This window comes from Clytia hemisphaerica, unplaced genomic scaffold (assembly GCF_902728285.1).
Source record: "Clytia hemisphaerica strain Z4C2 unplaced genomic scaffold, Clytia hemisphaerica genome assembly, whole genome shotgun sequence".
In the NCBI taxonomy this organism is placed as follows: domain Eukaryota; kingdom Metazoa; phylum Cnidaria; class Hydrozoa; order Leptothecata; family Clytiidae; genus Clytia; species Clytia hemisphaerica.
The window spans coordinates 711,587-724,109 of NW_027104441.1; the positions used below are offsets into that span (position 1 = coordinate 711,587).

Sequence of the window (12,523 nt, forward strand, 5' to 3'; positions counted from 1 at the left end):
TTCCCCTATTGGCATTTACATGTATTTTTTTACTTTATAGTTACTGATAGAATGGGGTGCTGATATTACCATTAAAAGTAAATCAGGTTTAAACGCAATACAAGCTATCAGGACCAAGAATTTTCAAGACTTCATTCAAAGCGTTTGTGACTATTGGGAGAAATATCGCTCAGAGCTGTTGCTAGGCAATATGGAAACTTTTGATGAGGTCATCAACAATCATTTAGATGGAACGCATACGTTATCAACTGTAAATACGAGGTTTGATTGAAGGCTTTTTTTCCTTGCATATAATATCCCAGAATCCTTTCTCGGTAAAAAAGGTTGGTCGGGGAAAAATTAAGTTGAATGATCACATTAGGACATTTAAGGCCAAATGAGGTGACGAGCTCTTGATAGCACTTCTAAGGTCTATCTGTTATAGTTAGTAATAGTATGCTTCTTATAAGCCTTAAAAAATGAGCTATCACCCGTTATTCTGATGTTGACCACCCACGCTGAAGCTCTGAAGAAGCGGGTTGAAGACGATTGATACTCCCAGTCGGGTTCAACTGCCCTTGGGCCTCAAAATATTTCGGGTAAACACGCCAATTCCCAAAAACGTGCAGGCCTCCCGCTGATAAACCTGTTATACGGATTGGCGAAATTCCGTAATCAAAACCTTCCATATGTTGAAAATTATACCGACAAATTATTCACAGAGCTTTAGTGTTTCGGAGGAAATCTCTACATCAGTTGTTAGATACATAGAGCTATAACTCTATAACTATAACTCGCAGTGTCAATTCAAGACAGACTTAAGTCCATTTTTGGACCTACCTTAAGGTAGTGTCCTATAAATTAACCCGTGTTCGTTAGTTAGTTCGTTAGTACGTTAGTTACCAACTTTTCTCGAAATTGGCTCATTCAATTTTTCTGATTTTTTGCACAAAGGTGCATTACTATAAACCCTCGAATGTGACGGAGCCCGATTTTCGAAAAAAAAATTTTTCCGGCCGGTAGAACCGGAAATGTCCCGAAAAAAGCGGTTTTTTGAGATTTTCTCGAGATTTTATCATTAGTTTTTTGCGATTTTTTGCACATAGATGCACATTAGTACTGCCGAAAAGGTGTCGAAAACCGTTTGCCGAAAGAAAATTTTTTCCGGTCTGTAGAACCGGAAATGTGCCGGAAATCGTCGTTTTTTCACATTTCCGTCACATTTTTTCAACTTATTTAATTGTTTCTTTACAGAAAAATGTTCTTTATGATGATGCCCAAAACTTAGCATCGTTAGATTTCCAAAAAAATCATCCTTTGAATCCGGAACTCCTTAAAAATCGCCGGAACAGCCGAAAACCGGCGTAAAACGGTTTTCCTTCATTTTTTCAACTTATACTCGACAGATTTTCATGATTTTTTGCACAATGATGTAAAATGGCAATGCCCAAAATGTGACGGAGCCAAGTCTGATTCCTTTAAAACGGAATTTTCCGGGCGGAAATACCGGAAATATGCCGGAAATCACAGTTTTTGGGTATTTCGGTCAGCTTTTTAGAAACAGTAATGGTAAAGCTTTTAGACGTATTTTTATGATTTTCACAATAAACAAGGGTCAAATCCAGATTGATTAAAGTGTCGATATTATTTTTCTTTCACCGTTAAACATCGATGCGTTTCTTAATTGCTTTCTCCGTTCCAATAGATATATAAATCGAAATTTAAAATTATACATTACTTCCATTAAATTCTAATTGTTCGTTTTATAAATAGGTAGGTCCATTAAAGTATTACTTGTTTCGAAAATTGAATTAAGATCATAACCCCCTATTTCAGCATGCACGCTTTCCAAAAACGGCCTTAAGTCCACAGAATTCTAATGGGAAAGAGGTGTATTTTGCAATTCAAAAGAAATAAGAATTTAGAATGTTCCATAATATATCAACCATAAACAGCCTCAAGTCCTAAATTTTAGTGCAAATTTTATTTTCTATGAAGCATTGACATTAAATGTGTAGCCTTAAGTCCAACACATCTCAACCTTACTTAACTCTTAATGAAGATTACTTGTCTTATTTTAGATGTGTGAATGGTAGTTCATTGTTACATGTTGCTTGCTACTTTGGTAATGTTGAATTGATTAAGGTACTGTCTACATTTTGGTTTTTATCGATACCAAAAAGTGTACAAAATTTAAAGAGTTCAAGTTCTTTACAGACTTTATTTTTAAAACTTTGCAAAGTTTAACTCATATATGTAGATTTTGTATTTTTTAATAAATCTTTTCGAAGGTCAGGTTCACATCCAATTCACTTTTTAGAGACTATTATCAGCCAAAATTGATATTGATGTTCGAGATACAAAACAAGCGACCGTTCTCCACCGCACAAGAACGCCAGAGGTTATTGATGTGAGTTCTCATTTTCATTTTTTTGCAATTCGATCTTCAAGTGACCAAGAGTTTTCTTTGAATTATAGAGACCGTTTTATATTACTTTCTATAATGACTATGGTGCTACGCTGTTCTACCATCTTATAAGTCCTAGAGATTTTATTTATAATACAAACGCCCCTGCTACCACCTACCTTAAAGAAGCAAGCTGCAGATCATTCTTGTTCTTCTTGTTGCAATATAAATTGCTTGATATTATGAATTTCATGGAAATCTATGAAAGAAGCGTAAATATTACGAGACACGTAATACAGTTGGCTCTTTCATACTAATTCAAAATTTTCAAGTGACCAAGAATTTTTCTCGAATTCCAGAAATTTTATACTAATTTCTAGCTGAGGGGACCAATGGTTTAGTTCGAATTAAAGAAAGATTCGAATAATAGAAGTTCGAATTCGGGAGAGTCTACTGTATTTGGTATTTGACCAGCCATCCTATTTTATCCAAGCCTTTGATGGCAATTTCGAAAAAGGAGCCTTGTGAACTACTAACAAACAGATCATTAGTAAACTTATTATTGCCTTCGTCATTAAATAGCGAGATTATGTATCTGGAATTCCTTAAGTTTTCTAGGAGAATTTTCTTTATTTTTGTTTTATTTTTTCTTAGCTTCTTTGTCAACATGACATTAATGTGAATGCGGTAGATAACGAAAGAAACACTGCATTGCACGCACGTTGCTATGGTGAACATGGAAAGCCTACTGACACTGAGTGCATCAAACAATTGGTATGATTCACAGATATTCTTTTACACACTAGATAGGCTAACTGCTCACAGATTTCCCGTGGAAGTTTGTCCATTTTTGAGGTCGACTAGTCCGCCAAGTTATTTTCCAATTTACCCTAAATTTTTGAACGTTCGAATTTCAAAACATTCGAATCTCGTTGTTGACGACCATAATTGAAAACAAGATGGCGGACTAGTCAACTTTAAACTTGGACACGCTTCCTAAATACGGGTAGCCCGATGCAGTCAAGTATTCAGAGAACATCTAAAAGGGTTGGGTTCGAATTTACATGGATCATTTGCTGTTGACAATGTAAAACAACTACTTCTTATTTCTACCAGACCGAAAGGGAATTAAAAAAAACTGTGTCTAAGAGGCAATAGCCTCGCTACAATTAACGTAAGATAAACGCCTTTTTACGCCTGAGTACACAAAATCTGGACAATTCTTTACTCAGGTGTTCGCACCGAGTTACGGTAATAATATGGTGGTTACTGTATCCAAAAGCTCTAAATATACAAACTGTAAACTGTAAACTTTTGCTTTTTGATTTCCATATAAGCGTATTACCTGTTTAATTCGTCATCTCTTTTTCATTATTCCTTCAGATAGCTAGAGGATGTGATTTATATAAAAGAAACAAAAAGGTACATCATTATCTTCGTCTTCATCATCAACATGCTAAGAGCTATTTCACTAAAGTCTATCTCAAAAGTATGTGGACGATTTTAGTTTTTTGACATTTTCTCAGCGCCCATTCGTGCTATGTTAGAAAGTTATACACCGATATGATGCCCTTTGAAGTAGGCCTAAAACGTCCAAAAATGACCAATATTAGCAAATGACCAAGTTCATAATGCTGTAACTTTTTATCTTAGAAAGATACAAAAAATCTGTATAGAGATTTGAAATCAGCAAGGTTTAAATTTTCTAAATAGCCTGATGTCATGATTTTTAAAGAAAAAATCTTCTTTTTTTTCATCTTCATATTTCAATTTTTCAAAAACTTTTTATCCTTTATATTAAACATTCTCCTTGAAAATACCTTTCCAACTGAGTAAACTTTCTAACATAACATGAATGGGAACTGAGAAAATAATGTCAAAAAACTAAGGTGTCCACATACTTTTGAGACAGACTCTGGGAACTTTATCATCAGAGCGTGTCATAGGCTATTAAATGGATTAATTTCCACAAATTTAGAATCTAAAATTTTCTTGTGGACTAAATTTCGCAACTCGGCCTTCTATTGACCCATTTCTTTCATTTTTCATGTTTCTTTTGAGTTTTGGCTAACATTCCGGACTTTAATTCTTTTTCGATAACAAAACTGTGATTCCTACTTCTGCGGGAGTGGGACCTATCCCAAATGCATTCGGCGGGCTCATAGCTACATACCTATCTAATTTCTTTCCCGTGTTTTATCGTTAGAAATTAACGGCAATTCATTGTGCAGCAATTCAGGGACGCAGTGACGGTATTTTGGTTATCATGGAGAATGATCGACAAAACACATTCAAGGATATACTCGATAAAGAAACGGGGGTACAGTTTTAAACAACTTTAATTTTTTTTATCTTGAAAAATACGGAAAATATTTCAGAGAAATTACACAGCACACACAATCTCAGACCGAACTAAGGTAACTTTTTCTGGTGAGAACTAATTTAGGGGAATTCGACGAAATTTTTAACTAAATTTACCAAAAGTAGCTCTCGTGAAAATTTAAGGATTGATTCCTCGCAAAAATTGTGATTCTATGAAAAATAAACCCTGATTTGAGCCCTGCACTTGCCCAAATTAGTTCTCGCCCTACTTATTTCTATTAAGGTATATATCATCCTATCCATGGTGAAAATCCAAACGATACTTTTACGTGGATAGTTTCATTTATCCAAAATGATTTCATTGTATTTTGAATCGCCTCCCTCTCACACCTCTACTCCAACCTGTCAAGCTACTACAAGTCTTTCGTGCCTTTCCGATAAATCCAAAGTACACCCCTCGGTATCACAGGCCCGTTTGGACCCCTGATGCCCCACTGGAAAATTAGGCCTAAATTTCGTCACCGATGGGAAAAGTATACAACCATTTCAGCCCCACTGGGACCTTATGCTTTGAAAAAAGCCCTATTGAATTTTTTTTTAATTTTTGAACTGGGAACAATAGAAATTCCATCCCCATTTGAATCTTGATAGAAATTTTCATCCCAATTGTGGGAAAAAGTTCCACCGAGGCTGTGAGACAGGGGTGTTATTATAAAAAAACGTTAAAGTTAAAAACACCGCGTTTGTAGTAATAGATCTTATAGGAGTTTTTGATTTTTCTAAAAAAGCGATGCATTGTGGGATTGTTTTTTTGGGAGTATTACAATAGAAATCTCTTAGGAATTCCTCTAGGGAATTCTATTGTAATACTTCCGAAACAATTGTGATTAAGACCACGTGACTACCCATGCACTGTATATTACATTGTATTTTTGCATAATACATGTATTTTTATTTCATTAGAGCATTCCACCAAGTCTTGTGTATTTAGCTATTGCAAACAATTTTCTGTTATGTGCACAATGGTAAAAGTTAATTGCACTTCTTTATTCCACTTTTCTGCACTTTTGGTCGACTTTCTTATTCATATCAAGATGATTTGAAATCACGCAGTCTTGAGAATTTTTTATTTACAGTACTGTCCATTTGTTTCTGCCACTTTAAGTTCAGTCACTCGTAGAGTGACGTGGAGTTTGATTTAAATATCTAATTTTTATGGTACAGTGAAGTCTCCATAACTTGAACCTCTATTACCCGAATGCCTCCTTAACTCGAACAAGTTTTCTGGTCCCTTTATAATAACGCTTTATAAACCAGTCTCTTTAACTCGAGCGAATTTACGTTCTCCGTGCGTTTTCGAATTATGGAGACTTTACTGTACTGAATAAGTTTGAGTTTATCGACCCAGTGATATTCATATTGGAAATTTATCGTGACTTGGATCACGAGATTTACGTTTGGCTGCGTTTCTATGGTAACATGGGGGGGGATTCACACCTTGTAAGGAAATTACACCTGACAGAAGGTCTTAGTACTAATAGTGGAGAAAACATTCTCCACTTTGCACGATAATGGGAGAAGAATCTCTCGAAACGTAGCCAAACGTAAATCTCGTCATCCAAGCCACGATAAACTTCAAATATGTCTTTACTGTACCTTGATCTTCTTGGCTTTTATATCTTACTTTCTTACGCTTCAGGTTGATAGAAAGAGGATTCCGTTTTAAAGAATTGGAAATCGAAAGATTTTTGGAGAAAATTCTCATGGAACAGCAAACATGGTATGTTGACTTTGATTTTTTCGTTTTATCATCGTTCATTCCCTGATTCCACCCTCGACCCCATGGCTTATCGACCGCCGGAGGCGGTTTCTTTCATAGTGGTACGCTAATCTCGTTATGCCTTGGCTCATTACTTTGTCTACCATTTACTTTCGGTTTTTTTAACTAGATTACCCAGGTGTTTCTCTTTTTTTTCCCTGAATGTCTTTTATTCGTAATTGAATGATCGAGACGTGAAAAATGACTATATTGTAATCTGTTTCCAATGAATAATCTAAAATGTACTGGAGATGACATGTAGGCGTTAACAATGTGCGTGCGCTCTTTCGCGAGCGTGCGTGATGCGTGAAGGAAGGCGGTCGTTTCAGTGTGGTTTAGATCCACACTGTGACCTAGTCTAACCCCCTAACGCTATTGATGATTCTGATGGACGCGTTGACGGGGATATAAGCCCTGGTGCACTTTAAAAACGAAAGTACTTTTAGGCATGTACGCGAAACGTATGTCGATTAGCATAATCCCGCCATTTTACAAAGTCCGAGAATTTGAAAAAATCAAAACAAGCTAAATAATGACTGATGTAAATAGTAAATTTATAAGTCAAAGACAGATTCTCAACATGAAGAAGTTGAAGTATGAAGAACTCTTGGCAAACCAATCAATTGACAAAATTGCAAATCGATTCCTCCAATTATACGGTACTGGCCTCTTTAAGTCGCAGAATCGTTCATCGACCCTGGCTCGCGAGGGTGCCCCTGATTCTACTACTTACAATCAACCTCGAGCCCAGTCCCTTAGTTCGCTTCTTTTATTCTGTTTAAATGTAGCCTACACTAGACGTCAACGCGTTTTCTCTCTAGGCAAGTAACGTCTATTCCACGGTGTGACTTTTTTGAATTTTTGGAGCCCAGGTTTTCGAGCTCCAAGTATTCGATTTTTTATGTCGCACTTTTAACTTTCGAAGCTCCTGCAGTAGCGAAAAATTGGAATTTGCGTCAAAGCACTTGAAAGGCTTCTAATTTTCAAAAATCGTCAAAGTCGAACTCACTAAGAAACAGAATGAAAAATCCCGGTTTTTGGTGATGAGGTGTTTAACGGGCGCTCGTTCAGAAAGTGGTGCAAGTGTCCCTAGGTGCGAGATTATCTCTGCACTAACTTGGTCACCAAGAGAAACAAGGAAAAACCCCTAAGGCGAAAAAGCGTACAGGAATTTGCTCCGGGAGTTTTATGCATCTACCTTTATGGCCTACCTAGTTGAGGCCGCAAACACACTGAAATGGAAAATTCAATTCGTAATAACAATTTTCAGTAATTTATTTGGAAATTTGGGCAAGGGTAGCACCCCTTGAAGATAACATGGTATAGTAAGAAAAGGTTGATATTTTATGAGGATAGTAAAGTAGGGCTAGGGCTTTTAGGCAATCTGACCGAAGGCGGTGGGAATTCGAACCATGAACCCCTGGTTGAAACACAATGAGTGTTTTTTTTCGCTCTTTACCAGAATATACTTCTAAATGATGACAGTAACAAATTGCATTACATTTTTAGTGACCAACCATCAAATACAGTGAAGTTCTTGTTGGAAAACCATCACAATCCGAAATCCATCCTCTTTTCTGGCATGAATACGTAAGAAGATTCGAACTGTAAATTCTTCAATAAAAGTTTTGAACGTTTTTTTATAAGAACACCAAATTGAAACCTTCGAATGTTCTTAACTTTTTGAGTTTTAAGCCTAAAAATGTTCTTAAAATGTTTTTATTCTCACCATTTTACTTGTTTTTTTGTGCGAATTCTTATGAAATTGGGTGTTTTAGAGTCCGCGAAGGCTTAAAATGTTCTTAACTTGTTCTTGATGTTTATGGCTGGGAGGTGGTATAAAATACTCCCAGTTAATTGAATCTTACCACCCTAAAACCGTCGCAGTCTTTTTTTTCGTATTTAAAGATAATAGAAAAAAGTGTAAAAAAAGGATTGGATTGAGTTTAGGGTCGTAGATTAAATAATAAAGTGGTACGCGCCTGACCGCGCGACTACGGTCAAAAAGGTGTATTTACTAGCTTTCTCTCATGGAATTGAATTGACACATATGTATAACATGATTGGTCAGAAAGAGGAAAAGATATTACCGGTTTGATATAAGGTATGTGTCTAATATGAAACGGGAACACGAACACTAAAACCTTTACAATCGTAAACACCTTATCCTAGCATTGTTCACCTATGTGCAAGTCGAAGAGATTTCTGTGACGTCATCGAATATTTGACGAGTCAGCAGTTTGATATCAATGTACTAAATGAGAATGCATTCACTCCGTTGCATTTTGCTGTCAACTCAAATAACATGAAGGCTGCAGCAGTACTCATTGAAAAAGGTAAGGGAATTTTTATTTCATCAACTTTCTTGTACTGTTAATAGGTACAACGCAGCTTGTGGAACGGGTGATGTGCCAGATATTTTAAGATACCCCTCTAATTCCTCTCACAATCCCTGTACAATATTTCATCATTCGCCATACCAGATTTGGATCCCGGGATGAACTGGAGTTTTTGGACTTACCTCGGTGGAGGTCCTATAAATTAACCTTTGCCCGTTCGTCCGTTCGTTCGTTCGTTATTAGCTTTCCTCATGATTGGCTCATTAGTTTTTTGCACAAAGATGCATAACTATAAACAAACCCTCGAATGTGACGGAGCCCGATTTTCGAAAAAAAAAATTTTGGGCAAATTTGGGCGCCAAAAAACGGCTAAAAAACAGGTTTTTTAGACTTTGTGAAAAGTTGGATCATTAATTTTTTCTGATTTTTTGCATGAAAGTAAGGTACCATCATAGGTAAAAGATGGCTCAAGCAGATTTTTGAAAAAAAAATTTGTTGGCTCAAACAATGCATGTTTATCTATAAGACTCACTATTGATAAGCATACATCAATGTTCTTAAAATTACTGAATTTTTTGATGAGATATGTTTTTTTGCTCACAAAGTATGTAAGAATATTTCAAGAGCATGAAATTTTGGTTTCCAAACGTTTTTTTATAAGAAACAAACGACTAATTTTAATAGATCGTCAATATTTGTGTTCTGAATGATTGTTTAATGGTCACGCTCACGTAGATATCAATTATATATGTGTTAAATGCATAACCAGGTAGGTCCATAAAAGTATCACTTGTTATCAGATGCTTCACTAAAGTCTGTCCAGATATAATTGGCAGTGTAAACAAGAATTCCTGTAACTTTTGATAGTCAAATATAATTATGGAAATTCTTTTTGCTTGTTTTAGAGAATCAAAAGCGCTATATTTGAATGTACTTTTGGTTGAAAAATTCGCGATTTTTAGCGGTTTAATTTGCGATTGTAGAAATTGAGCTTTTTTTCTACTAATGCTATAACGTTCATTTTTACACCAGTGGTAGTTCAACCTTAGGTTAAGAAGTTTGTTAAATTTCAAGGCAAACAAAAAAGTCCTTCGGAAGATATGGGACCCGAAATACCCCTTGGTAGCACTTTTCTGTGAAATATCAAATCTCCAACTTACAATCGCAAATTAAACCGCTAAAATCGCGAATTTTTCAACCAAAATGACATTCAAATATAGCGCTTTTGATTGTCTAAAACAAGCAAAAAAATTCCATAATTATATTTGACTATCAAAAGTTACAGGCATTCTTGTTTCCACTGCCAATTATATCTGGACAGACTTTAATTGGTCATTGAAGTATAATAGTGATGCGTTGTTTAGAAAAAGTAACAAAATTGTTTTATTACAGGTTAACGACCAACCAAATCAAATAAGTGCTTGTAAAAACTCCAATTTATCCCAGATTTGGAAAGCTTCGGGGATCATTTATAGATCGATTCCAAAGCTGCAATTTCGGGAGTTTGCTATGGACTATTACTAAAATCAACAGTGACTCACGTGATCAAACAAATGACATGAGTTGAAACCTGAGTTGCTTAGGATGACAAAGGATTGTTGTTTTTTTTACCAACCAATTCAAAGGCAACTACAAAATACGATAGAGAGAAATTTCCCGATCACCAAATTTTGGGCAAATGTTGAACTAATTTGTCCATCTTTTTGTCCATCTTTTTGTCATCTTTTTGTCTGCTTGGAACCTTTAGGTGGTGACCTGATGTTGAAAGACAACAATGGAAATACACCTTTCGATTTAGTGAAGAATTTTGAACATTGGATTGCATACCCGTTGTTCGATGAAACTACCAAAGAACTTCTCAGAGGTTAGTCTGAATTGCATACCTTTAAAGATAGATCAAATTCCTCTATAAGAAACCTTTTTGTTAGAGAATGAGCAGAATCCTATACTCAGAGATGACTCTAGCAGAAAAGGTTTTTTTAATTCTATTCGGGATTTCTCAACTTTAGTTGAGCTAGAATCTGAGAATGCCTGTGTGTGTATCTGTGTGTCGGTCTGTCATCCCAAAACTTTGGGGCAGGCTGAAGACTTCAAAAATGTTCGGATTCGGCTGAGATTTTGCACATTTGTTTCTTGGGTGAATACCTAGGACTGTTCTTTTCATTTATTCAAAATTTTGATTTTCAGGGGCTTGGTCACGAGTTTTATCCTCAAACGAGGCTAAAAACTTTGAGGCACGCTGGAGACTCAAAATTAGTTTTATTCGGCTGAAATTTTGCACACTTATTCCTTGGGTGAATATCTGGGTTTTTTTTCTTCTTTTTTTCAAATATTTTGATTTTTATTGGCGTGATTACGACTTTTGCGCCAAAACGAGGCTAAAGCTTTTCTTTTATCAAAATTGTTTACAATTTTTACAATTGGGGGCCTACGAGTATTTTAAAAGATACTGAAGTTGAGCCAGTGCGGTTAGCACGTTCGACAGTAACAGAAAAGGTTTTATAAAAAACCCTGGCCTGGCAATATATTGTTTTAGCTTTTTGTTCAATTTTTTTTTACAAACATAAGACAAGTTGCATACTTTTTTTGATCACGTTACCAAAATCTCCTCTTGGGATTGGTCTATTTTCTAATCACATGATCAAAAACTAATTTCTCCCGATGTTTTCTAACTGAAACTTTCTTCATTAAGCGAAAATATTTGAAATTTATTTCATTGTAAAGTTTTTTGTTAAACATTTTAGGACACAGTATCAAACAAGCACGTGACCTTGTTCGCTCCATTACACAGAAAATCGATCGAACGGAAAGTCTTGGTACCCCGAGAAATCGGTTATTGGACGTTGATAAACCATTGAGTGGACTCTCGTTGACCAATGAAAGAATAAGACGTGTTAAATTTACATAATTTGATTGGCTGAAGGAACAAATGTGTTGAATTCACTGACCTTTATACATCCCTGGACCAAGTTAAATCCGCCATCTTTGATCGAAGTTTCTTTGAAAGTTGGTACCCACAAAGAAGTCATTGTAAGTGTTTGAAACTTTGCCTATCGACAAACGGTGCTACATCATTATTGTACAAGCGAAACTAGATATAGCGCCCTCTCCGCGGGTACCAATTTAAAAAAAACTCCGATTATAATATTTTTCTTGGCCGGCATTGAGTAACTTGGTCCACGGATATATAAAGGTCGGTGTTGAATTAGCTTATCGAAGGCGATATGTTTTTAGATTTATGGGATGTCATTGGATGAAAAACACAACTTTGATAATGACGTAACACATGTTGAACTGGCATAAGCCAGTATATTCTATCCTTGTATATTCTGGACTCCTACAAGTTTCTCCAATATGTAATTAGTCCAGCTACCATCGTTTTATTGACAATATCTTTGAAAATTGTGTAGATATGTAAACATATGTTAACTAACGCGCGAGAAAGTAATATAAAAGCAGGTTGGATCAAATTCTTCTTCACTGAAAAGAGAACGCAAATTTGGTCTTGTTACGGTTAAAAATCTAAGCGAAACGAACAGTGGGTACACGGTAGTAAGATTTTTAACGAAATATATAGAAATCGACAATAGTAGCTTTGGGGAGCTAAACTTTTTGATCTCGAAGCAATTACTTTCAAACTCCATCTCAACTCATATT

General features: G+C 35.7%; 1 protein-coding gene across 2 annotated transcripts in view; it reads left to right on the forward strand.

Annotated features, from left to right (window-relative positions):
- The window catches only part of LOC136820923 (uncharacterized), a 68,497-nt gene extending 56,170 nt beyond the window's left edge, over positions 1-12,327 (forward strand). Inside the window, exons 25-36 of one of the 2 annotated variants that reach the window (XM_067077159.1) lie at positions 41-261; positions 2,061-2,124; positions 2,300-2,389; positions 3,041-3,160; positions 3,770-3,808; positions 4,593-4,706; positions 5,672-5,733; positions 6,408-6,488; positions 8,037-8,117; positions 8,700-8,863; positions 10,614-10,730; positions 11,611-12,327. In XM_067077159.1, coding sequence (XP_066933260.1) covers positions 41-261; positions 2,061-2,124; positions 2,300-2,389; positions 3,041-3,160; positions 3,770-3,808; positions 4,593-4,706; positions 5,672-5,733; positions 6,408-6,488; positions 8,037-8,117; positions 8,700-8,863; positions 10,614-10,730; positions 11,611-11,774 — 1,317 coding nt within the window. In that variant the 3' untranslated portion in view covers positions 11,775-12,327. Of the gene's footprint in view, positions 1-40; positions 262-2,060; positions 2,125-2,299; positions 2,390-3,040; positions 3,161-3,769; positions 3,809-4,592; positions 4,707-5,671; positions 5,734-6,407; positions 6,489-8,036; positions 8,118-8,699; positions 8,864-10,613; positions 10,731-11,610 lie in introns of those variants that run through there. The other variant, XR_010848657.1, reaches the window with a different exon arrangement.
- The last annotated feature ends 196 nt before the right edge of the window (positions 12,328-12,523 follow it).